Raw genomic sequence first — 27,188 nt, forward strand, 5'->3', positions numbered from 1 at the left:
GACACCAAGCTTTCTGGAGCCTTACTGTTTATTGACACGATCGCTCTCATAAAGACTGAGAAACATTTGCATCGTAGCCCGCGCTGCCTTCACTGACAATGTGGCATAATTAGAAAATTAAGTTTACAACTTTGTCACATGATCGATGTATAAAACATCTGGCTGGTGTACTTTAATGAATAGAGAACACTACATAGTCCTGCTGCAGTTCACAAATACAAGGTCAAAATGTATCAAAGAGTCTTTTTAACCTGTTTAAAAAAGTATTTACACAGAAAGTGACGTTTGGACACCGAGTGGATGTGTCAGGATGTCTGAACGGACGTGATGTAAACAGCTAAACTAACAGTGACGTTAAATACTGGCTTAGCTCAGTTCTAATGCAGCACCCAGCTCGAGGCGGTTCATCACAGCTTAGAAATATCTCACATTGATTCTTTGACATTTTAAATTCAGCTGCTAAGCAACCATTTCAGGAAATCAGGATTGTTTGATGTGACGCAGCGAACCAAAGAAAATGACCCGAAACACGAGGAAAACCTGAAAGGAACTTAAAACGTGACTTAACTGCTCTGGATTACACACTCCAGTCTCTGAGCTCTTATGTAGTTTGTTCTAACTAAAATCTGAAAGCTTAAAATCAGTTTATACATTGTTTTCATCATTAACATTCATCAAAGATCTCTGGGTCTGATCAGAAAGTCAGAAAAGTTTACATTTACAGCCAAAGAGATCGACGTCTATCCAAACAGCAAAATCCTGACTGCTCAGTTTATCCTGCTTCTCACACGGTTTACGTGTCTTCTGTTTTCGTAGCCTTGTTCCAGAACTGTGTGCTGAGCACCGCTGATCAGGAAGCTTCCTGAAAATTTGTAAAGCTATTTTAATGCTGCTTTCTAGACTCAAACATCCCCATTTTTCTGACCAGTATGGATGTTTAATATTGCTATTTTGTTTGCAACCTACACAAAGCTGCAGTATTCGTGGGTGAGTAAACGTGAGCCGAAAAGCATCCAGCACACACGGCACCCTGATGGCAGTACACAGATCAGGTGATCCAAGAATGAAAAACCAGAGAAAGGTAAAAAACATTGTAAAAAGGTCTTAAAGGGATGAAGAAGGCAGCATGACGTTTGGACGAATCAGTGAAGATAACTGATAGTGTTTAGATTTTTTGCTGTGCTAATTATTTTTACATCTTAAAAAGTACAGCCAGGAGCAGCTCGGCTCCTCAGGGACCAGCTGTGGAAACATGACTGCAAAACAAAGAAGGCATGTTGTCCACCTCAAGGTCAACCAAGCTTTCCCCCATCACTCATACAGTACACATGCTCTGAACCATTTGCACACACACACACACACACACACTGAGTTCCTGTTCTTGTTCAGAGTTCATTGGGAGATTGTGAGCCTCAGTATTCCACTGTCACTGCTTTGGTCTTCAGATATTCCATGAGAGCATCCTCACCTGTGGACACAAACGACAACTTGTTAAAAGCTTGTGGGACAAAAGGTTATAATAATGTCATATATTTACTTTGAATATCAGTAAGCGTGACCACCACGCCAGCTAGCATCAATTCAAAAGTCAGAATTGAAACAGCCCTACTCATGTAAATTTTGTATAACCTGTAAATTGTAAATACTGTAAAACCACTGTCATTTAATGGTCGGGCATTGCATTGCACAGCTACAAGCATTTCACCTCATGTCATACTGTGTATGGTTGTGTGTGTGACAAATAAAATTTGAATTTGAATATAATATTAAATAAATGTAATAAATTCCAGTTGTCTTCTCACCGAGGTCTTTGCCAAAGCCTGACTGCTTGAACCCCCCAAAAGGTGAGGCAACATCAGTCTTGTTGTAGGTGTTCACAAACACAGTTCCAGCCTCCAGCCGCTCGCTCACATACATGGCCTTGTTAATGTCGCGCGTGAACACGCCTGAAGCCAGACCGTACTCCGTGTCATTGGCTCTCTGCAGCACGCCGTCCACATCTCTGGAGGTTGGAGGAAAAGAGCAGAGCGAGGATATGAAACACTGAGCGACGACTCGACGGTGTGATACTCGTTACCCTCGACTTACCCGTCCTTAAATTTGGACACCACCATGACGGGACCAAAGGACTCTTCTTTGGCGAGGAACATGTGGTCCTCCACATCAGTGAACACGGTGGGCTCCATGAAGAAACCTGAAGGAAGACGGGCGCCCATAATCACGCTCTGATGAACTGCGTTACAGTAGCTTTACTGTTTTATTTGACCTTTCTTGTTTTATGTCTTTTAAAAAAATGAATTCGTGCTCCATGACTGAGCCCTGTCAGGTGCTTTTATTGTGACAGGCTCATAATGGATGTTGGAAAAATAGATTTGGTATCAATGACCATGTGAAAACTATAAATCTATACTGTGGTTTCAAGAAGCCAGATTTCAAATAATAGTTTGTTTGAATTCTATGATAAGGCCTGAATGTACTGATTCCACAGTCAGTGATGGTGCAACCTAACTTGATCATACAGTGGGGCAAAAAAGTATTTAGTCAGCCACCGATTGTGCAAGTTCCCCCACTTAAAATGATGACAGAGGTCAGTAATTTGCACCAGAGGTACACTTCAACTGTGAGAGACAGAATGTGAAAAAAAAAAAATCCATGAATCCACATGGTAGGATTTGTAAAGAATTTATTCGTAAATTAGGGTGGAAAATAAGTATTTGGTCACCTCAAACAAGGAAAATCTCTGGCTCTCACAGACCTGTAACGTCTTCTGTAAGAAGCTTTTCTGTCCCCCACTCGTTACCTGTATGAATGGCACCTGTTTGAACTCATCATCTGTATAAAAGACACCTGTCCACAGCCTCAAACAGTCAGACTCCAAACTCCGCCATGGCCAAGACCAAAGAGCTTTCGAAGGACACCAGGAAAAGTATTGTAGACCTGCACCAGACTGGGAAGAGTGAATCTACAATAGGCAAGCAGCTTGGTGTGAAAAAATCAACTGTGGGAGCAATCATCAGAAAATGGAAGACATACAAGACCACTGATAATCTCCCTCGATCTGGGGCTCCACGCAAGATCTCATCCCGTGGGGTCAAAATGATCATGAGAACGGTGAGCAAAGATCCCAGAACCACACGGGGGGACCTGGTGAATGACCTGCAGAGAGCTGGGACCAAAGTAACAAAGGTCACCATCAGTAACACACTACAACGGCAGGGAATCAAATCCCGCAGTGCCAGACGTGTTCCGCTGCTGAAGCCAGTGCATGTCCAGGCCCGTCTGAAGTTTGCCAGAGAGCACATGGATGATACAGCAGAGGATTGGGAGAATGTCATGTGGTCAGATGAAACCAAAGTAGAACTTTTTGGTATAAACTCAACTCGTCGTGTTTGGAGGAAGAAGAATACTGAGTTGCATCCCAAGAACACCATACCTACTGTGAAGCATGGGGGTGGAAACATCATGCTATGGGGCTGTTTTTCTGCCAAGGGGACAGGACGACTGATCTGTGTTAAGGACAGAATGAATGGGGCCATGTATCGTGAGATTTTGAGCCAAAACCTCCTTCCATCAGTGAGAACTTTGAAGATGAAACGAGGCTGGGTCTTCCAACATGACAATGATCCAAAACACACCGCCCGGGCAACAAAGGAGTGGCTCCGTAAGAAGCATTTGAAAGTCCTGGAGTGGCCTAGCCAGTCTCCAGACCTCAACCCCATAGAAAATCTGTGGCGGGAGTTGAAAGTCCGTGTTGCTCGGCGACAGCCCCAAAACATCACTGCTCTCGAGAAGATCTGCATGGAGGAATGGGCCAAAATACCAGCTACTGTGTGTGCAAACCTGGTAAAGACCTATAGTAAACGTTTGACCTCTGTTATTGCCAACAAAGGTTATGTTACAAAGTATTGAGTTGTATTTTTGTTATTGACCAAATACTTATTTTCCACCCTGATTTACGAATAAATTCTTTACAAATCCTACCATGTGGATTCATGGATTTTTTTTTCACATTCTGTCTCTCACAGTTGAAGTGTACCTCTGGTGCAAATTACTGACCTCTGTCATCATTTTAGGTGGGGGAACTTGCACAATCGGTGGCTGACTAAATACTTTTTTGCCCCACTGTATATTAGAATCCGATTTGTGCTTTTTCTGCACCAACTTCATGCTCCCAGTTATTTGGCTGGTTTTTGAAAGAGAAACAATCTTTAGATGAGACATTAAATTGGTAATGAAAATCATCTTTCTGTTCTTACATGTAGTATTCAAGGACTAAAACAACAGAGGACGAGTGTAGCAGCCATTTAGCCTCCAGAGAGGGGCGTGTTCTACCTGGCCTGTCGACCCGTGTGCCTCCGTACACCAGTGTGGCTCCCTCCTTCACCCCGATCTCACAGTACTCCAGCAGCTTGTCCAAGTGGGCTTTGTGGTTCTGTGGGCCGTGGTCTGTGGAGCGATCCAGGGGGTCTCCGATCTTCATCTTCTTGATCTCCTCCACCTTTTAAGGAGAGGGTGTAAAGACAGGATTATGATTTTTCTGACAGCTAATAATGCCGGTTTGGCTTCTTCTGCTTCTTCTAAAGTCATATGATGGCTGTTTCGGCACTCACCACTCGGTCAATGAACTCGTCGTGTATGGACTCCTCCACAAAGAGACGGCCGGCAGCGATGCAGTTCTCACCCTTGTTGAAAAACACCGAGCTCATGCCCTGTGAGGCAGCACGCACAAACACACGCATACACAAGCATCAGTGTGCCATTTCAGTCACACTCTGTGGCGTTTCAGGATCTCACCAACACCAGAACCTTGAAAGGAACCGAACTGTCTCGTGATTATTCATAATTAATATTTATATGCACAACTAACTGGTCTACAAAATATCACAAATTGGTTCCCTGAGCGTTGTTCCCTCACCATGCGAACAGCCTTATCCATGTCGCAGTCACTGAAGATGAGGAGGGGGGACTTCCCCCCGAGCTCCAGAGAAACTTTCTTCAGATTACTGACTGCACAGCTGTGAGAGAGAGAGAGTAAAGTACTGTGCAGCTGTGGTGTGCGACCTGTAAGAGTCAGCCGGGTTTTACCTCTTCATGATCTGTTTGCCGATAGGCGTAGAGCCGGTGAAGCCCAGCTTGCGGATGTCTGGGTGCTCGGACAGACGCTGTCCAACCACGCCACCTGGAGGAGATCGAGAAGGTCACGTGACAGAGCCCAGGGGAATGACACAATCTTCCACATGTGCTGCAGTCAACTGGACACTTCTACACGTGCTGTGAGTAGTTTTGCCTACAGCCATTTCTAATGTTGTAGTCACAAAAATCCACACAGGCTGAAGGACAAACAAGAAATGCTCCTTTTTTCCTGCGGTGATCGTACAGTTTTAGCTCTCCAGGCTACTAAAACGATGCAAATGAAGCACAGAGAGAAGGACTGAAGTGCTCACAGTCTCTGCGCTGATCTTTGAGAACTTTCCCTAAAGAAGGAATAACCAAAAAGAGCCTGTTTAAACTGTACAGATACTGTTCATTACCAGAGCCTGGTAAAATATTGATGACTCCTTTTGGGATGCCTGCCTTCACTGAAAGCTCAGCAAACTTTAGTGCCGTCAGTGGAGTGACCTGTAAATATCAAAAATAATCATTAAAACACATAAAATGCCCAGGAAGAACTGAAACAGTACACAGGATGAGGAACAATGAACCCACCTGTGCAGGTTTGAGAACCAGCGTGTTTCCAGCTGCCAGGCAAGCTGCACTCTTCCACGCCAGCATCATGAGAGGGTAGTTCCACGGGATGACTATGGCACACACACTGTGACAGGAAATAAGCTCTTCAGTCAGTGAAATCCACAGAAATGCGTATACTGTCTAAATAGCTGAGGATAATTAGGTTCAGGTTAGTGAATGCAGAGCTTTTACCCCAGAGGCTCTTTCTTAGTGAAGGTCAGGTTGCGGTTGGGCCGGGCTTGGTTGATGGGAATCGTCTTACCCTGCAGAAAACAGACAGAGTGTGCTGAAGTGAAGAGCTTAGGTTGTGTGCCACTAACACACAAACCCTGAGAAACCTTCACCTACCTGGATCTTGTCACACCAGCCAGCAAAGTAACGGAAGGTTTGGATGGACATGCCGACATGTGTCTTGAGGGCCAGCGTGTACACGGCTCCTGAGTCGATGGACTCGATGGTGGCCAGCTCCTCCTGATGTTCCTCCATCAGGTCAGCAAGCCTGAAGGGAGGAGCTCGATGTTAACTCTCTATATCTATTCTATATCAGTGGAGAACCAATTCCAACAGTCTTAGAGAAGCCCATAAAGAGCCTGGGACAGTGGGACGATGCAGACCTCAGTGATACGTGGCAACTAGAACAATTAAGGCAGAACTTGGCTGATGACCTCAGCGGATTAACAACACTGCACTCCCAGGGAAACTGAAGCTCTGGTGCTTCCAGTTTGGGTTATTACCCAGACTACTGTGGCCGTTGACAATGTACGAGGTCTCACTCAATCATGCCAATCGACTAGAGAGGCTAGTGAGCTCCTACGTTAAGAAGTGGCTCGGACTTCCCAAGTGCCTCAGCAGCGTTGGACTCTACAGCGACAGGATACTGTCATTGCCTATCTCTAGCCTGGTTGAGGAGTTTGAATGTGCACAAGTGAGGCTTGAGATGTCACTCACGGACTCCCGGGACCCCATAGTGGGAGGCACTGCTCCCACCCTAGCAACGGGGAGGAAGTGGACCCCGGCCACATCGGTGCTACAGGCGAAATCTGCTCTTCACCGTCGTGATGTGGTGGGTCACGTCCAACAGGGCAGAGGAGGATTTGGTCTTGGCGCAGTAACACCTCTGTGGCAACAGGTATCTGTAACCGAACGTCGGGAAATGGTGGTGGAGGAGGTGCAGCGACAGGAGGAAACAGCCAGACATGCCAGAGCCGTAGCGCTGGCCAAGCAGGGTCGCTGGATGAATTGGGAGAGTGTGGAAAAGAGGAAACTCTCATGGAGTGAAATCTGGGACATGAAGTCTAATAGACTAAGTTTCATCATCCGAGCGACATGTGATGTGCTACCTTCCCCAATAGATCTGCAGCTGTGGTTTGGAAAGGACCCATCCTGCCCCCTGTGTACAGTCCCAGCAACACTCAAGCACATCTTGGTTGGTTGTAGGACTAGCCTTACTCAGGGCAGACACACATGGAGACACAACCAGGTTCTCAGGTGTCTAGCCAAGAAAGTTGAGCGCAAAAGAAAATCCATCAACGCTCAACCTTTGCGAACCAAGAGGAGTGTCAGTTTTCATCAACATTTATCCAGGAAGGAGACAAGCCGAGGACGAGCCCGTCAACCCAGACCTGGGCCCGCTGAAGGTTGCCAGGGATTGGCAGATGCAAGTGGACTTGGATCAGAGGCTAATTTTTCCCACAGAGATCATAACAACAATTTTGCGACCAGACCTCGTCCTTTGGTCTAACTCCTGAAAACTTGCGTACGTCATTGAGCTGACGGTACCATGGGAGGAAGCAATTGAGTGTAAGAAGCTGCGGTATGCCAACTTGGCAGCTGAGGCAGAGGACAGAGGCTGGAAGATCAAGGTGCACCCGGTGGAAGTGGGGTGCAGGGGCTTTGTTGCCAGCACAACAGCAAAGCTGCTTAGAGAGATTGGGATCAGAGGACAGGCGCAACGGGAGGCTATAAGAGAACTAGCTAACACTGCTGAGAGGACCAGTCACTAGGCTATGGTTAAAAAGGGCTGACATCACTTGGGCAGCTAAGGCAGTCAGCTAACCGCGAGAGAAAAGAAATACTCCGCTCTTCTCTCCTTTTCTGGGAGGCAGTGGGGAGGTAGAGCGTACAGCCCGATCCGGCGGGGAGGTGTGAGAAGCCAGATCGGGCACCCCCCCTTGGATGAGGGTGTCTAGTGATAATGGCCGAAACACCCGATGAATCCAAGGTCCACTACTGACGATGTGTCCCCCCCCCAGTTCTGATGTTTCTGCAACCCCAAAGTAATCCTCTAGAGGGAGGTACTCACCTGTAAAGAAGACTTCCTCTGTCTCTGGGGTTCATCTTGCCCCAGGGCCCATTTTCGTAAGCTTCTTTGGCAGCAGCCACAGCACTGTCCACATCACCCACTGAGGCATAAGACACCTTACAGATCACCTGGTTGAAGGTTGAGATCGTCAAACATGATCCAGTGAACATGGCATGGAAAATCTCTGTGCATTGAGCATAGTGAGTGTGGTCATGTGACTCACGGATCCATCAGTGGGGCTGATGCTATCATAGGTCTTTCCATTTTCTGAATCCTCAAACTTGCCGTTGATGAAACACTGATATGGCATTTTCACTGTCATGTTGTTTACGTCTTTGGTTGCCTAGGTAACAATGGAGAAAACCCCAACTGGGTTTGAGTGACGGGATCTCCCCTCGTTACTTGATTGATTTTGCTTTAGCTCGGATTTAGACTCACATAATCAACGATGAGCTCCTCCTCCTGGTCCTCTCCTCGCAGCTTGCGGACAAACATCTGGATGAAGTCCTGGAATGTGGTGGCCATGTACACATCCTCGTTCTGTAGCTGCACGCCAGCACACTTCTGCTTCACCTCCTCAACCAGTCTGCACACAGTGAGGACAGCTCTTTATCACACACTGCGTTTTTACACGTTTATAAGCTTTTGTTTCTGCTTGGTGAACTCACATTCATGTTAACAACTAAAGGTGAGACACGCACACCAAGCTCCTGCTGTCTGGTTAAAGGGCGCGAGATATAAACCAATCACCTCGATTGTAATATCTCTATTCATGTATTATTCACATATAAATGTGTGTGTTAAAGCTGCATTGTTGGCAGTGAGACTGGGTCAGGGTTTTTGTATTATCCAGACTGGTATCAGGAGACTCTCCAATTGCTACAATTCCATTCAATGCAATTCAGCTGTCAATTCAATTTTATTTATATGGCGCCAAATCACAACAGGACACTTAACATTACAAAAACAGACATTTATGTGTGGTTACCCCAGGCAGACAGCCCTGAAAAATGCAGCCAATCCATAAGTGGAAAAGAAAACAAAAAAACTGCAGTTCCTCTAGTGGCCACTAGAGGAACTGCACAAACACCCATGTTAAAATGCCCAAACACAGCATTAAAACCATGTTTATAGTCCAGTATAAAAAGCTTTTAGGCTCTTTGGATAGTGTACCCCTTCATAACAGCTGTGAGGTGAATGATTTTTATTGCTAACACAAAAAAACATCTGTCAAATCTGACTGACAGATGTTCACACAGGGAGCTGTGGCCTCACTGCCTCACTGCGCTGGTGCCTTGTGAAGCATTTTTAATGGAATTATCTGTGAAATAATGTGACTTCCTGTTTGGTTGAATCCATTCCAAAGACGTTGTGCTCTCGGAGAGTAAAATTATAGTATTTTATTACGTGCATCTGTGTGTTGGACTGTTTATGAACGCAGGTCCTCTAGTGGCCACTAGAGGAACTGCGTTCATAAACTAGAGGACTGTTTATGAACGCAGCTTGCTTATGAAGCCAACCAGCTAAACTCATGCTGAGGCTTCAAACTGCATCTGAAAGCAATTAATGATAACAGGGTGGCTATGTCCATAGTTTATATACAGTCTGTAGTGGTTTCCAATGTCCACAGTGGAAAAATCCCCGACATATACAAACAAACACAATAACTGATATCAAAATGAAGATATACTGGTCAGGTTGGAAAAGTCGGAAAAAGGTACTCTGGACTGAAACATCTGCTTTGAAATAACTTTTAAATGTAGAATTCAGTTATTGAATCAGAGCCTGAAATTATGCAGACTTTGTCTTTTTTGTGTGAAATGTGCACACAGTTTATCATCTTTTCCTTAAAAACAGTGTTTTCTTTATAAAAGCTATACTATGCATTTATTCTAGAGGTTACTTCTGATATAAGCCAGTATCTTTTACCCATAACAAATTTAAAGAAGGCGTTAGCTGCACAGTGTTCTGTATAGACTGTGTGTTTTTTTTAAAGTGAATTCAGGATTTGAGCCCAAAGATCGGAGATTTTAAATGTGGCCTAAACTCAGTATAATGGAGCTGACTAGAAACTGAGCGTGCCATCTTCAACACAACTTAAAATACATGACATAATTGTATCTGTAAAATGAAAAGACTGTTCCACCTGTGGATAACAAGAAGAGGTAAAACATTTCTGAGCAGTCCCTGCACTGATCCGTCTCACCTGACCACATCCATGGAGGCGGCGCCGGACTTGAAGAAGTCTGTGGTGTCCTCAATGGCTGGCACGTTGCTGAGGATGCCCTTCCAGATGTTCTGCAGTAAAAAAATGTTTTAAATGGGCTGATGTCTTTCATTTAAATCATTTACAGTCTATTGAGAGACAGCAGGCTAAAAAGAATCAGATAACACAGGGGTTCACTTGCCCTGATCTCCTCTGCCATTGTCTTCTCGTCATCGGTCAGCTCCACACTGGCGCTTTCTCCGGAAGAGAAATATTTGGAAGCAGGAATCATTTTCCCATCTTCAAACTGCAGGTTCTTCACTAGGAGCTGTGGCACAAACAGAGTAAAGATGAAACAGGCATGCTGGCAGTGCATTTGACTCAGTCAGCTGTGTTTGAGTTAACGTTATTGCCTCTGGAGTTCACTGTCTGATAGCTAATAGAGGCACCGACACACTCATCCAGCTCGGCTTTTGTTTGCTCTCAGTTATTTGTTTTATAAGGTCACTCACAGCTTTGCCGTCAGTTCCATACAGGACGAGCCCGTTTTTGGTGACACGAGCAGCCTGAGAAGCCCCCTCGATGTCCAGCGGCTGGCCCTCGGGTACAGACCCCCCCAACATGGAGGAGCCATAAAGGGTCACAGACTGAGGACAGACCCAGAAAAGATTTTAAAATACATCCAGAATGTTTGGTATTATCTTTGCTCAGTCATTCTGGAAAACACACCTGGCCATCAATGACCGTCCAAGCACCGGGGACTTTGTCGTGGCCACGGATCCAGTTGTGGATCGCCTCGGCTGGCTGTGCCAGATTCACCTGGGGGACACAAGAAGAAGCCAGTGTAAACAGTGCCTGAGCTACGTTTCCGAGAAAGAGAAGGAAGGTCAGCTGACGGCCTCCGATTTAGCAACATGTGGAAAAATGATGCTAGAAAATGAGACTGCTCCAGGAATAGCACATTTGTAATAGCTGCAAGCAAACATCTCTCCATGTTACAAATCAGGAAGCAGCTAAGATCAGCTCCACCTCGCGCTTTCACGTTACAGGGAGACCCACCCCAAACCAGTCCGAGCTGCTCACCTGCGCAGCTAATAGGAAATTTCCAGTGAGAGAGTTATTACACTGAGCAGCTGTTCAGAGTACGAGCTGCATGTGTAAAGAGGGGTTAACTTGGGCTTGGTCGTATAAATGACAAACTATCAGTGTTTCTCGTAAGCTATTATAAAGCCGAACAACCTGACTCATACACAGTTGTTGTGCAGGAATAATATTCAGACCGTCATTTTGAAGGTCTGGATACACCCCTGATGGCAATCCAGACCCGATGCACGTTCCTGATATGATGTAGTGCCTGATCTCAGACTGCCGTCTAACGTTCACCTTGGCGTTGGATTTCTTCTGAATGCCTTCATAGCTCGCTCCTTCCTCTGGCTGAGGAGTCCGAGGGGCTTTTCCATCAGCAATGAGCTGCACAGACTCCACCTGCACCAAGAAACAGAGTCCAGGTGACAGCTCAGTGTTTCAGTTCAAACACAAGCACAAACATTGGGGTTGGTGGAGTAGTGCAATGTAGGTTTAGATGCTGATGGTCCAAATGATTAGAACTAGTCCTTTTCATTATACTGAGGTCCATGTGATTACCATAGCCTTGATGCCCCCGGGGAAGAGGAAGCGGTTGTACAGTGTGTCCACAGTGTCATTGGGCTCGACATCACACTCGCGCTGCAGCAGGATGGGTCCGGTATCCAGTCCATCATCAGCCCAGAACACTGTGAAGCCGGCTTTCTTATCTCCATGGATCAGAGTCCTGGTGACATATAAAAGGGAAACAAAGAGCTGTGTCATTAAACAATTATATTTAGAACAGATAAAGGCTATAAAGTAGACCATTACAGTGTACTAACAGTTAATCCTGAAACCAGAAAAAAACACAATCAGGGAGCCCTTTAAAGGTGCAATACAGAGAAAGTGTGGGGAGAAGCCATCGTTAAGGTTGTATAGGCAACAGGTTTCTTATTAAAGGCAACTCAGCGCATTGACTGTGTGACATGACAGCTGTACTGCATGACAACTTTAACCATAAAGGTTCCACACAGAGACAAATTTGATTATCTTTGATTTATTGTTTCAGGGTGAGCATTTCTGCTAAACTGGCTCGTGCTCAGTGTGAAGTGTCAGAGCCTCTGCACGCGGAGAAAGCTAACCAGGAAAGGAAGTTACGGAAGGATTCCATAATGAGGAAGGTTTTATGGCACACCGCTCCACCACCAGCAAGCCCATAGCTTTTTTATGACAGTCAAACCAGGAAACACATCGACCCGACTGTGTTGTTCTATTACAGATGCATGCAGAGGTGCCCAGCGGTCTGTTAAATACCATATTTTACTGCCTGCTGAAATGTTACTAAGAAAATGTTCTCAACAGTCCTTTCCTTAAAACGATCGCTTTCTACTTAGAGAAAAATGGTGAGCAGTGTTTTTCTTTTTAATCAAAGTATGTTTATACGTAACTACATTTATAGTTGCACCGAACAGTTTGAGCTTTAGACGGTTCTTAGCTAGCAGTCTTTGCTAAGTTAAAGAAACTCGTGGGAAAGATTTCTGCAGACATCTGAAAGCAACACACTCATGCTCCTGTTGAGCCAGCATTACATTATGGTGAGTCTCAGCCTTCGGCTCGGGCAAACTGTAACTGTCTCTGTGCTCTTTGTCGATCACTGATGTGCTGAAAATAAGTTCGAAACCTCACTTAACATGAGAGTTTGGGGTTTTTCATGAAGGAGGAGCTTGGAGACCTTTCCTTTTTTGGGTTGAGATTTGTTGTCGGAAGTAGAAGAGATAAGAAAGCCAGGCTGCTTCGAGTTTGAGGTCAAACATCGCAGGTTTAAACCTACCAGACCAGGGGTGGCAAACAGATAATTACACATGTCAGTTATTCATGGACTGTTTGCATGTTGGAGCCAAAGCTTCAGCACTGCTGGGAGTCCATACAGGCAAAGGTGGGCCAATCACATGCACAGACAGACTGGGATCGTACCATTACGTAAGGAAGGATGGGGGAAGACGTTCCAAAGGTTGCAGGTGTTTTGGCAAAGGCCAGGTGCACAAAGAGACGGATGAGTGTGTAAATGAGTCTCACAGGCCTGAATGTGCGCTTGAAGCCATTTATAATTCTTAACGTGTTTGATCTCTGCAAAAAAGCACAAGAATACATTTTGGACTTTTAACTGTATTTTCATGAGTTTTACAGCTTTTCCTACTGATAAACCCCTCCCACATGGCCATTCATGCTAAACAAGGCCATTAACAACAACAATTAACCTGTTGTTTATTGTTTAAGCCCCAACGCCCCCAGTACCGGGGGGGGGGGGGACATCGGGTTTAATGGGATGTACTGCCAGATCTGTTATTTAAATATAGACGTGTGGTATCCACAGGAATGTCAAAATCTCAGCTAAAAGCGAATAAACCAATTTCAACAACAGATCAAGGAGCAGGCAAACAGCTTCTGCAAAAACATGTAATCAGGATACTTTATGGAAACAAAGTGTGGATCCCCTTGCTTCCATCACAATAATAATCGCACTTCCTGCACAGCTCTCTCTCTCTCTCTCTCAGTGTGCTCTGAGACCAGTTTCCCATCAACAATCGATGGAGATACTTTCTGCCTTATTGGGATTACTCATTGTTGATCGCTCTGTTTCTGTTGGGTCTTTTCCCCAAAATAACCTCTGACAAGAAAGGCTCATTTCTTAAGCCTTTCTGTCTTTTGATAGGACAGAATATTTATATTCCTTATAATTAAATCCACTTTGTTCAGTGTACCAGTATCACCAGCATATCCCAAGCTGTCAAACAAACTCCTTTCGAACCCCCTTCTTTCTCACCAATTGATTGCTGAGGCTCCTCTGTGCAGGGGCAGGATGGAGGGGTGGTAGATGATGGAGCCATGCTTTGGGTGGTCGATGACGTTCATGGGGATGAACTGTGAGCAGAAGGGCATGACATTGAGCTCAGCACCCACCGCCTTGTAGGCATCCACCACTTCTGGGATGGGTTTCCCCTTAACCCGCCACCGTGGGAATTTGAACACAGGTGTCCCCTCTTTTTCTGCCGCCACCGCTAAGAGAAAAGAGGACATTTTAGGGATGCAGTCCTGAACGCCACGGCTTCATGGAGGCCCTGAGTAATGAGCTAAAAGTCTAAGTGTATGTCAGAAATTAAATACTGCAAGTTTAGATAATACAAAGACTATAAAATGGATTAAATCAGACAACGAATGAAAGGATGAGCTGGCTGCAAAGTGGCTTGCAGTTACACAGCTACTGTGGCAGGCAAAGTGTTTACAAAATATGTCTTTGAAGAGATTTTGATGCACAGAAGGACATCAGATAATCTGTAAGGAGAGTGACTTAAAATTAAATTCCACTGAGCCAGAAACAAACAGCCTGGAATAACTGGAGAAGACAGCACTGAAGGCACAGCTTAAGATGAAGGAAAACCACAGTCTGAAGACACTGTAAGTAAATAATGCATATTTTCAATCAGTTTATTTTAAACTGTGACCAACAATATATTTTAATTTAACGTCAACCTTCATTTAAATATAAACCCTTTTGTTTTTAGCCGAAGAATAAAATAAAGAGAGATGGGAAGTGACATGGAACAAATGCCCCTTGGCGGCCGCCGTGGGAACAGAGGAACAGTTGGTGTGTTGGAGTGTTTAAAAGTTAGGATAAAAAGATGCTGCATCATGTAACAGGGACACTGCTGCACTGGACTTTTGATTGTTCAACATATAACCCTTAAAAAGTCATTTTTCTGTCCTGATTAGATGTAAAAACATAAATATCAACTTGCTACACCAGAGACCTTTTACTTTTAAAATTAATTCCTTAAAATGTATCATGTCATTTATTTATTTAAACTAGGCTTTAAAGGCCCTTGAAGGCAATTTGAGATATTTCAATTTGCATTTGTAATCCTACAGATTCTGCAAACAGTGATCGGCAGAGGCTCTTTTGCTCCTGGGCATTTGCCAACTTTGTCCCGCTGCTAATCTAGCACTAGCAAAGATTAGATAACACTAACTGAAATGTTCATTTCAATGTGAAAATCAACTTGTGGAGACTTGAAAGCTGCCTGAGAGGGGTGACATGTAAAAATTCATACATACTTGTTGCACATGCAATGAACTAAGGATAATATATAAAAATGTTTAAGTGGCTTTGTGTGAAGATGCTTCAAAAGAAAAAGAAAAAACAGAGATTAACAGTGAGGTGTCGAGGAGGACTCTTTACGCTGCAACACAGCCTGTAATAAGTGCACCAGGTAAGCATGAGTACTCCCCTTCAGTCCTAAATCATGCTCATTATTTTACACGGACGCCACAGGATGCTAACAATGACACCACAAACTCTTATGAAAACTACTTCTGCCCAAAAGGATCCTTTAGTCTTCGTCCCCCCAACCCTTAACTGGTCGCGGCAGATTGCGCCCCCTCCATGAGCCTGGTGCTGTCAGAGGTTTCTTCCTATTTCTTCCTACTATACTATATTATAATATCAAGCACCTTGAGGAGACTTTTGTTGTGATTTGGTGCTATGTAAGTCAAATTGAACTGAAAAAAACTCAAACATATACAAACAGTGGGATGATGCAATGTAGAGATCTGCTCCAGGTTATGAATCATAGAAGAAGAAATTAAGTTTTCAACAGCAGGAGGATGAGGTGCAGAAGCCAGGAGGCAGCAGATGATGCTCCGTGGTGAGACGGCATCACCAAAGCGCACCCTCCCTGTTGCAGACTTTTCACCTCAGAGCTACATCTCTGGGCCACACAGGGCCTCTCCTCACACAGACAATGGAGCCCCTATCCCGCAACTAATGCAGAATAAAGGCCTGTCTTTGTCCAGGAGCACTGTAGTCAACACGCATCTACCTCAGCTGCAGCACAGGCCTCTGGTGACCCACAGTTAGTACCAGGGACAGAGCTTCATCTCACCTACAGGCTGTTATTAGTTTTATGCAGATTCTAATTTTAATCTCTTTTATTTGTAATGTTATACGTGATTTCAAAGTTTACACAGTCTGATTAACACTGAAGTTTAAATAGTAGTGCTGCTGTCACGTACAAGCATCTAAATGTTTAAGCATTACACGATCTAATCAGGGGCGAGGAAAAAGAAGTTTCCCTATTTGCAATAATAACTGAAAGGAGTAGCATAGCCTGCCCTTCATGTGAATTTATTACAGCACATTATTTTGATTTTACAGCCTACGTTTGTCGTAGTCTCAGCTGAACATTTGGCACTGCTAAATAGGGCTGCTCGATGTAACGATATATATCGATGACGATATAAAAACCTCTATCGTTTGTTTCGTGGTGTCACAAAATAAACGGCAATATTTGTTCATGGTTCTGATGGTCACTGTAGTGGCTATATTCATTTCTTAAAGTTCTCTCTTTCTCTTATATTTAATATAACCACACTATGGACGGACAAGCGCCTGTTTTCATGTGTTGTCGTTAGCAACAACGAGGGTAAAACCATTGCGTGTCCGCTTGTTTATGTTCCACATAAACCTTTCACAATAAAGCTCAAGATCCTGTTGAGACTTTTCAAAATAAACTGAATCACGTGAAAGAGCAGATTATTTACGGATGAGAAGTAAAAAAGAGCCGCCAGGTGCTAAAAAATAAACCTTAGACTCAAACGTCAGAACAGGCTTCTCCCCGCAGCACGCCGTGTAATAAATACTCACAAAGAAAACGGCGCCGTTACAACTGATGTCTACAAATGTATCGTTTCATGCATCAGTTAAAACACTCGACTCAGCTACATGACGCCCAGCTGGAAACACTTCACCAAGTCGAGCTGCCTGAGATTCACAGACTTTACAGAAAATGTTACATTTTTGTGATTTATATCGTTATCGGACGATAGATGTCTTATATCGGGATATGAGATTTTGGTCATATCGCACAGCCCTACTGCTAAACTACCTACTGTTGGGTCTAAAGTCAGACCCCGCTGATCCCAGAACTTATTCCCGTGAAAGAAAAACAAGGCAACGGCGATCGATCGTTTTACTTGCAAGGGAGGCCTTGTCGGTATCTCAGCTCATCACAAATAACCTCTCCGACAGCTAGGGATGGGTACCGGTGTCCGGTGCCATCTGACATAAACGGTAGTAACCAGACCGAAAAGCAGCGCACATTTCGGTGCTTTATTTCGGTGCTTTTTTTTCCTGAGCTGTGATACACTTCTAGCCAATAATTTTACGTTTCCGAGGATAGTAGGCGGGTCCAGGTACGTACGTTCTTTTAGAGCAGAGCTACAGATTAAAAATGTCCAAGGCGAAGCGGTCAAAAGTCTGGCTGTACTTCACAGCAAAATATGCAAATTCAGCAGCCTGCAACAAGTGCTTTAAGCTGATACTGTGATACTGTCAAAGGAGGTAACACCTCGAATCTGATGAAACACCTGGCGACGCATAGCGTTTTTTTAAAGCCGAGAAATGCGCCGTATGATAGCTTGCTGCGAGACCTCACACCGAGCACATCTACTGTGCGTGGGTTGCCTGTTATCGGACCCGGAGTTAGCAATATCCCCCAAAAACACGAAGAGGAGAGTCCTGGCCCCTAGCCCTGCCAGTGTAGCAGAAATGATGACGGATGATGATGGCAGCAGCAGCCGTTCTTCTCTGCGTGAGTAGCTTAATGTTGTTCGTGTGTGATTTACGTTGAGTAGGCTAACCACGTTATTACATTAATGCATGTAAGGTGAACTAGCAAACACCATCATAGCTACATGCGGCTGTCTTCTTGTTTGATGGCAGATACTCCCTTCACCCTGGCCAAAAAGGCTAAAATGACCAAAGAAAAAGTGGAAAACAGTTAAACATGAGAGGTTTTGGACAAAGTTTGTGTTTTTTCCATTGTTTAAGCACTGCTTCCAGCCAAGAGTGATACCATATATGCCCCATAGCTGCAGAAAAGGCTAACATTGTTATCTTTTTACAAGAAAACAGCTGAACATGAGAGGTTTTTGGACCAATTTTGTGTTCTCCATTCTTTAAGCACCGGTTTGAGCACCGTTTAAGCACCGGCACCGTTTCAAAAGTACCGATTTGGCACCGGTGTCGGATAAAACCTAAACGATACCCATCCCTACCGACGGCCCCCTCTCGCTCCCTTTTATTGACAACATTCACACAATAAACAATAGTTTACAACACATACCTTCCCCCGTAACCCCCCTTGGTTACAAAGACAAGGCACTGTGTGTGTGTGTGTGTGTGTGTGTGTGTGTGTGTGTGTGTGTGTGTGTGTGTGTGTGTGTGTGTGTGTGTGTGTGTGATCCTGCTGCATATAACATAAAAGCACAGTAGGAACGTCCTTGGTCATAAAGAGGGTAGTCTCCCCACACCCTAGATGGTTCACCCTAGATAACACAGTGAAACCATACAAAGGGGAGGAAGTTTGCCAACATCAAACAAGGGTGTTCCTGTGATAAAAACACTACCACCCCCCCCCCCCCCCCCCCTCCCAGAATCTTAAGGATCTGGGGAGGGGAGGACAGAAAGAATTCTTTAATACTATGTACAAATGGTAAACATAAAAATGACAAACATTTAACATTTCAACTTAACACCTACTCAGCACCAAACAGACGAAAACACAACTGAAGAGCTCAGGAATTAAAATAGAAGCTAGAACTAGACCTGTATTCTTAGGTGGATCCAAACACCTCTTTTAGATAAAGTTTGTTCATGTAACCCATAATTAAGTTCCTCCACTTCTACAAAGTGTGACACAAACTGACTCAAACCTTTGTGGCGAGGCTCTTTGAAAGGCCACGACTCTGTTAGCGGTTGTGCTAGAGACAAAATTCAAAGTGTTTCGAAAAGAAGAGAAAACAGGCTTTATGGGGATATTATTCTATCAGTAGCACAAAGCCTTCACGAGGTACTAGAGTCTGAACACAGGCAGAAACGCAGCTCTGGCTAGATTTCTAAAGGTTCCTATAAGATGAGAATTAATTTGTAGTTTTAGGGCCAAAATGACAAAACAAGCCAGGCAGCCTGTTTGATAGTTGGGTTGATAATGAAACATTTCCTTGTACTGTAGAACACAACGCTTTTCCATCGTTCTTAGGTGTTTATTTTACCAACTGAAGAAGTAGTGACTCCAAATGCCCCACTATTAAAAATAATAACAGCAAACTGGGAGGACAAAAAGACAGCAATGTTGAAAGTTTGGTATCTGACATGTCAGAGAGAAACCTGTGAATGAACAGGAAACTTACCCAGGGGGTCAGCCTTGCCATCCTTGTCAGGGACCGTGAACACACCCACCACCTTGTGCCCCTGCTTCCTCAGGTTGCTGTAGACCTCCTGACCAAACAGGCTCTGGCCAATAATTGCTAGCTTTAACTTGTTCTGGTAATGATGCTGTAAAGGGAGCAAAAACACACAAGTTTCAACTTCACTGAAAGCATATCAGACATACTGGAAACACTGCAAATGCTCATGCCCTAGTCTTTCTGCAGTAGAAGACTTTAGACACTCTTCACTACAGTTCAATAGATTTTATGCAACTTCCAGTAAGCAGTTATTTTACTTTGACCTACAGTACTATGCAAAGGTCTTAAGCCACACCTCTTTTCTCTTGGAATGTAACTGGCAAAAATAGTTGTAACAAATTTGTAAACATAAATAGAAAAAAAAACAGTTGTGTGGAAGAAACAGGAAAGCCAATATTTGGTAGGAACACCTTTATTCTTCAACACAGCCTGAACTCGCTTAGGCAGGAATTCTTGTAATGTTGTTAAATAATCATCAGTAATTGTTCTCTACGCTTCATGAAAGATATTCCAAAGTTCTTCTTTGGAGGCGGGTTTCCTTTAGTTCTGTTCTCGGTCATGATGAAGTCAAACCTCTTCAACAACAACAATCAGAAGAAGAATCAGGAGGAGAAGAAGGCGGCGGCCCAGGCTCTGGGGAGGCCCATCCATGACTGATAGTGTGTTTAATATCCAGTATATGTAGTGTGCGAGGGATCATGAAAAATGAAGCTGTTCCCAGGCACTTCCCAGATGTGACCGCACGCTGGACCAAACTCTGACAGTACTTTGTGTCCACCGGCTGGAACGCAGCCCCGAGTATTTTAAACATGACTGTGAATACTCACCTCTGTATATACTGACTAAAGTTTGAGCCAAAATCTCCAATCTGTATTCATCCTCCACAATTACTGTCAGTCCAGTTCTTGCATACTTCATCATTTTCTCCCTGTTTTCCATCCTTAACAATGGATTCCTGACAGCCACGATTCCACTGAGACAATTTCTCATCAGGTTTATGAAAACAGTAGACGAACCAACTGCAGGGCAGGCGCACTATTAGGTGCTGTGTGCAGGATTTTATCATTTTCTTACAGAAATAACATTCAGATATTGGTCATCTGCTGCAGATACTCTTTTATGCCTGCTTGTTCTTCTTTTGTCCTCCAGTTGTCTTGTTTTTTTAAGAACACAGTGCACCTACAGAGATATCCCACTTCTCTGGCTAACAGCTGTTTGGGAACCACCTTGTTGGTGCAACATACTCTTTTATGCCTAAACATGCAGTTTAAAATGGGTTCAGCCATTCTTCTCTTGAATTTGGTCCTTTGTCCATGCCTGACTGATTCAAGTTGACAAACAAAGTGCTCTGAAAATGGTCAGGTTTAATGACTGGACTGAAAATGAGTAAAAATGTGGCCAATGTCCAAAGAACGACTTTGAAAGACCTCCAAAGAGCCTGGCAAACTATAACTCAAGACCACTTTAAAACTTTTTGAAAGCAAAATATAAAGAAACGATGGCGAGCTCACAAGTTGGCGGTCTCAGTGGCCTTTAACTCTGTTATTGGCTAAAGGCAGCTCAGAGAAAAGCTATTGGCTGATGAAGATTACAACCCTTACCCAGCAGTGACAAGTGCATGCCAGAACCTCCCCCACATGTGTTAAGCATGGAGGTTTCAGGTTTCCCATGCACATATGTAAGATCCTGTCAAGTGCACATTTGACAGGTCTGGCTGCTGCTGCACAGCAACTTCCAAGCGACACGGTAAATAGATAAGAAATGAAAGAGCCCGTCTGATGCTGCCTCTTTCAGCCCAGCAGGGTCGTAAGTAAGCCGGGCTCCAGCCAGTACACTGTGAGCCTCCTGTGATGATGATGCAACTCCTCCAGATATTGTACAGTAAAGGCCAGCTCCGTCCGAGCGCGCAGCGGGAGGAACAGAGGAGGAGGGCGCCGTTGACACCGTAACGTGGCAAAGTGTGCACCATCTTTTCCCGTGTTGGCTGAAAATACAGCAGCTGAGTGACTTACTAAGAATGACTGCAGTCAGACCCGAGCCTGGCTCAGTCCTCCTCATGACCCGCAGACCGCTGCATGCGTTCAGCGCTACACAGACACATTTAGAGAAACGATGTTCGCACAATCAGAGCAGCTCACGCATCAAACCCCGGTGATTGTTTGCAACGTTACTCACGGATGAAGTGGAGAATTTCCTCAAGACTTGACTCGCCGTCCACAACATAATGGCGCTGTTTTTTGTTTGTTTTTAATATATATGCGCGCGTGTGTGTTCAATGCAATAGAAACGACAATAAATCGAGACGCTGCCGGATGTTCAGAGCCCCCAGCTGAGGTAGGCGCGCTCCTGTCTTCACACGCTGCACCTTATGCTGCCCGTGTGAGCCAGACTCAGCGGCGGACCGTGGTGTGGGCTCGTCACAGCCAGCTTATACTCGACGGCAGCAGACGCGGTACGTCCTGCCTACTGTACCGGACGTGCGCGTTCCCGTGGTGCTTATTTTACCTCCTTGCCGGCGCGGTCACGCGTGGGAATTCGTCCTTCTCATAGTTATTGGTCATTGAGCTCGTTATACGTTGCTTTAGTCTGGGATTGTGAATGACTTAAGCGAATTATACATACATGTTTATCTCTGTGTAGATTCAGTTACTGTCATAAATTCTGCATCATACCAAAAGCTAAACTGTGGACCTCTGAAAAAGATATTGATCATAATTCACATCAGAAAAATCAAAAATACGTTTTCCTGTCCTTTCTCTGTGTATCTGTGAAACAAACACTGAAAAAGCCCAAAATATCTACTCTGCTGTGCACCTGCCCAAACTCCCACGTAGAACAGGCTCTAATCAAACAGCTGGCCAGCACAGGTTCAAACTGACACAGGCTGCTGGCAGATCAAGCACTCATTTATTCCTGTAAGCGGCAAAGGGCAGTGCAATCCATCTTAAAGCTGCCCAACAGACTGCATGCTGTTAGCCTAAAGTCTTCCTGTTAGTATAAGAGCACTTTTTCCAGTACAGTGATAAAAACAGCACTGCCTTTAATGATGTTATTATTATGAATAACATCATTAAAAATGTCATGTTTTTCACCGAAACATGGTTGAACAACAGCTGCCCGGACAATGTTATCGAGTTAGCAGGACGCCACACACACCGAGCCGCAGATGACTCCGGCAAGACCAGAGGTGGAGGTTTGTGCATTTATATTAACAATGCTTGGTGCATGAACTCCACTACTACTGAGAGTCACTGCTCACCTAATGCGGAGTTTTTAATGGTCAAATGCAGACCTTATTACCTCCCCAGAGAACTCACTTCGATCATACTCACTGCCGTGTATATCCCCCCCGACGCTAATGCTAGGTTGGCCATGAAAGAACTTTCTGCAGCCATTAACAAACACCAGAATAAACACCCCGAGGCTGCTTTTATTGTTGCTGGCGACTTCAACCACACCAACACGTCTCCTGCCACACCAGAGGAGACAAGACTTTAGACCATGTGTATTCCAACCTGGCTGGAGCCTACAAAGCCACACCCCTCCCCCACATTGGACAATCGGACCATCTCTCCCTGTTTCTCACACCTAGGTATTCACCACTCATCCAACGTGTGAAACCTGCTGTGAGGACAATTAAAGTGTGGCCAGAGGGGACAGACGCAGTGCTCCAGGACAGATTTAAAAACACAGACTGGAATATGTTCACCCACACAGACCTGGACCAGTACGCAGGGATGTGCAGAGAGGTTTAAAGGGGCGGGTGCTCAAAGTTAAAAAGGGGCACATTGAACCAGGCTGAATAACAACAACACACATTCATCAAGAATCTAATATGGGAGGGGCAGGGCTGTGTTGATCTGAGACTGTGGACATTAAAAAGTCCACAGGAGAGATGGTAGCTGATTAAACAAGTGTCATGAGATAATAACAAAATGCAAAGATTGGTGACAGCGCTTAGGCTCTGCCTGTGAATCACTCTTTGCTTCTCTTCTTCCTTCCTTCCCATCATTTCATATATCACTCTCCACTTGCTGTCTATGTGAGAACAAGGCACAACTTGCTATTGCAATAAACTATAATCTAATTATCCACACCTAACAACTCTTGCACTTAATCTATAATAAAATGATGACAGAAAAATGTTATAGCACTGCCTTTAGTAGCCTCACACAGCTCCTGCTGTTTCCTCCTCATGTCCTTACCAGCCATGTCTGGACAATGTTATATCATGAGTAATAATTTAAAAAAATCCATCTAAATAAAACACACACATGCACGCACACACAGTGACACTTTAGACCTTCTTCAGAATACTGTATATACTATGGGCATCACGGTGCTGATCCAGAATCCTTACATTATTATTTATTACTAGAGCTACAATAATAAAGCAATGAGGAGGGGGAAGTAATAAATATGAAATAATGGATTTATGATGATTCCATTTGTTTCACTATCCACTCTGTGCAGGGGCAAAGCTTATTACATGTTTAAACTGTAGAGATACAATCATTTTACTGGTGTAAAATCTAAATTTTGTCTTATTTAAAATATAAATCTAATATAATCTGCTTCTTAATGTATGTTCTTTAAAATACAGCTTGTGTTTTTTAATATATTATAATTATAATAATTATTATGTGGACATGCATATTAGATCGTTTTTTAGTAAAATATAATAATCCCTCCAGAAAGGCAGGAAAAGCCTGGAAACTTCCTTTAAAACTAAATATGTTCCCTAAAACGGTGACAGAGCTACAGACCCATGACAGCCTTACACAGGTAGCCAGCAGCTGTGACCAGCACTACTTGTGCAGTTAATAAAAGGACAGGTAATGTTTGTCGCGCTGTTGCACACACAGCACGCTCGTTTGTTTCAGTTCGTCAGTTGCAACAAGACAGCTTAGCAACGTGTACGTAATAAGCTAATACTCCTGGGTGCTACACACTACAGTGTGCGCTGTACACCTACTTACTGGTTGTGTCGCATCAGTCTGTGTCTCTGAGTTAACTTGTGTTTCTCCTACAGCTCCGGACCAGAAAAAATGCGCGTGCTCTTTGTGAGCTCGTTCCCGGCTCGTAACCAGCGCGTTCTGCCGTCAAGGGCGATCATTGGTTAAATGTGATCATGTGACTGATGCAAGCCAGATCCTTTTATTTAGCAAAACTGTGATTAATAGTTAAATATTATTGTTGAGGGGCACAGACAGGACTCCGCACGCACGCACGCACACACACATAAAAAATAAATAAATAAATAAATAAAAATTTAAAGGTTGCCTCAACAAAAGGGCACTTTGGGCACCCACCAGGAAAGGGGCGGGTGCTCAAGCCCCTCTAGCCCCCCCCCCCTCTCTGCACGTGCCTGCCAGTACGCCTCATCTGTACTGGATTACATCTCCGAAACCACAGACAGTGTCACCACCCAGAAACGGATCACCATGTACCCCAACCAGAAGCCTTGGATGAACCGGGATGTTCGTCTCCTCCTGAAGGCCCGCAACACCGCCTTTAGGTCAGGAGATGCACACGCCTACAGTACAGCCAGGGCTAATCTAAAGAAGGGCATCAAAAAAGCCAAACACCATTACAAAAAGAAGGTAGAAGAACACTTCTCCAACTCCAACCCCCGATGCATGTGGCAAGGACTCCAGACCATCACAGACTACAGGACCACCAAACCCTCCCCCACATCCTCTGATGTCTCCTTCCTCAACGAGCTCAACAACTTTTATGCTCGTTTTGAGCGAGGGAACCCCACAACCACAACCAAAGCAGACATGACGCCAGACCACCAACCTCTGACTCTCTCCCCTACCGATGTAGGAGTGGTGCTGAGCAGGATCAATGTCCACAAGGCTGCAGGCCCTGATGGCATCCCCGGGCGTGTTCTCAGAGCGTGTTCTGGGGAGCTTGCAGGAGTGCTGACAGACATATTCAATCTGTCCTTGGCCCACGCTGTGGTACCGGCCTGCTTCAAATCCACCTCCATCGTCCCGATACCCAAAAACTCCAACCCATCTTGCCTCAATGATTACCGCCCAGTAGCACTCACCCCCATCATCACTAAGTGCTTAGAGCAGCTGGTCCTAGCACACTTCAAATCCTGTCTCCCCCCCCACCCTGGACAACGATGAGGCCGCCTACAGGGAGGAGGTGGATCGTCTGGCTGAGTGGTGCAACACAAACAACCTGCTGCTTAACACCGAGAAGACCAAGGAGCTCATCGTGGACTACAGGAGGAATGCTGACCCACATCCACCCATCCACATTAAGGGGACGGCTGTGGAGCGTGTGAGCAGCTTCAAGTTCCTGGGAGTCCACATCTCCGAGGATCTCACCTGGACGACCAACTGCTTCAAGCTGGTCAAGAAGGCTCACCAGCGCCTCTTCTTCCTGAGGACTCTGAGGAAGAACCACCTGTCCTCAGACATCCTGGTGAACTTCTATCGCTGCACCATCGAGAGCATCCTGACCAACTGTATAACAGTCTGGTATGGGAACTGCTCTGCCTCGGACCGGAAGGCGTTGCAGAGGGTCGTGAAAACTGCCCAGCGCATCGCCGGAGCACCACTTCCTGCCATAAAAGACATCTACAGGAAGCGGTGTCTGAAAAGGGCTGGGAAAATCATCAAAGACCCCAGTCACCCATCACATGGACTCTTCACCCTCCTGCCCTCTGGGAGGCGCCACAGGAGCCTCCGGACTAAGACCACCAGGTATCGGAACAGCTTCTTCCCCACAGCTGTCAGACTCCTGAACTCTGCCTCCTGACATCTGACCCACGTTAAACTCATGGACTGAACATACACACACCCACAATGGACAACTGTACCCTCAAACACACAATAATAACATGGACTGAACCACCACTCACAACCACTAGCACTTTATATAGCCTCTGTAGGAATTATATCTCACTTATCTTAACTGCACTACTGTATAGCTCTGTGTAAATAATCATTCTGTACATATGATAATTTTTAATCCTACAACTGTTTACAACTTGCATAGTTCCCATTTCTGTATAGCTGTATATCTCAGATTCTGTAAAGTTATTTATTTCATATTCTGTATAGTTTTTCATATTTATATCCTGTTCATATCCTGTACATAGCTTGTACTCACTACAGTCTGTACATACTTATAGTTATAGAATATTCACAACATACTTCATACCGTGTACATTATAACATACCATAATAGACCCATTTCTGTAATATACTCACATATCTATATTATTGCTAATATATATTGTAATATATCTATATCACTAAAGCACTTCTGGATGGATGCAAACTGCATTTCGTTGCCCTGTACCTGTGCATGTGCAATGACAATAAAGTTGAATTCTATTCTATTCTATGTTATTACCTGCTCAAATAAGATTCAGATTTATTAACAGATGTAAAGGCTGTGGTCCAAAACAATCTAGTCAAGGTCAAACCTAACAGAACCATTTGCTGTTATGAAATGAAAAACCAGGCCACTGCCACAGAGCCCTAACCGTCGAGAGAGACAGCGCTACTGAAGAAAATGTTTACTGTGAGAAACATTTAAACAAATGCATAAATATTGGCA

The 27,188-nt window shown here is 44.6% G+C and overlaps 1 protein-coding gene across 3 annotated transcripts; it reads right to left on the reverse strand.

Annotated features, from left to right (window-relative positions):
- Positions 1 to 10: 10 nt before the first annotated feature.
- aldh1l2 (aldehyde dehydrogenase 1 family, member L2) lies at positions 11 to 21,941 on the reverse strand. Of its 3 annotated transcripts, XM_040051167.1 has the most exons (23): positions 21,780 to 21,941; positions 19,548 to 19,692; positions 14,125 to 14,359; positions 11,880 to 12,045; positions 11,619 to 11,720; positions 10,965 to 11,054; positions 10,748 to 10,882; positions 10,438 to 10,563; positions 10,236 to 10,327; positions 8,468 to 8,615; positions 8,253 to 8,372; positions 8,030 to 8,157; positions 6,076 to 6,226; positions 5,920 to 5,990; positions 5,707 to 5,812; positions 5,532 to 5,619; positions 5,086 to 5,179; positions 4,916 to 5,015; positions 4,611 to 4,709; positions 4,333 to 4,498; positions 2,089 to 2,194; positions 1,803 to 2,002; positions 11 to 1,468 (listed from the first exon to the last, which is right to left on the reverse strand). In XM_040051167.1, the coding sequence occupies exons 1-23, from the start codon at positions 21,825 to 21,827 to the stop codon at positions 1,413 to 1,415; spliced, it is 2,772 nt and encodes a 923-aa protein (XP_039907101.1). In that variant the 5' UTR covers positions 21,828 to 21,941; the 3' UTR covers positions 11 to 1,412. The 3 variants fall into 3 exon arrangements, with proteins under 3 accessions (XP_039907101.1, XP_039907102.1, XP_039907103.1); XM_040051168.1 differs by lacking the exons at positions 14,125 to 14,359; positions 21,780 to 21,941 and having other exon boundaries at positions 19,548 to 19,661; XM_040051169.1 differs by lacking the exons at positions 14,125 to 14,359; positions 19,548 to 19,692; positions 21,780 to 21,941 and adding an exon at positions 13,275 to 14,014.
- Positions 21,942 to 27,188: the final 5,247 nt, after the last annotated feature.

Source organism: Simochromis diagramma, unplaced genomic scaffold, assembly GCF_900408965.1.
Source record: "Simochromis diagramma unplaced genomic scaffold, fSimDia1.1 OVJJ01000131.1, whole genome shotgun sequence".
NCBI lineage: Eukaryota > Metazoa > Chordata > Actinopteri > Cichliformes > Cichlidae > Simochromis > Simochromis diagramma.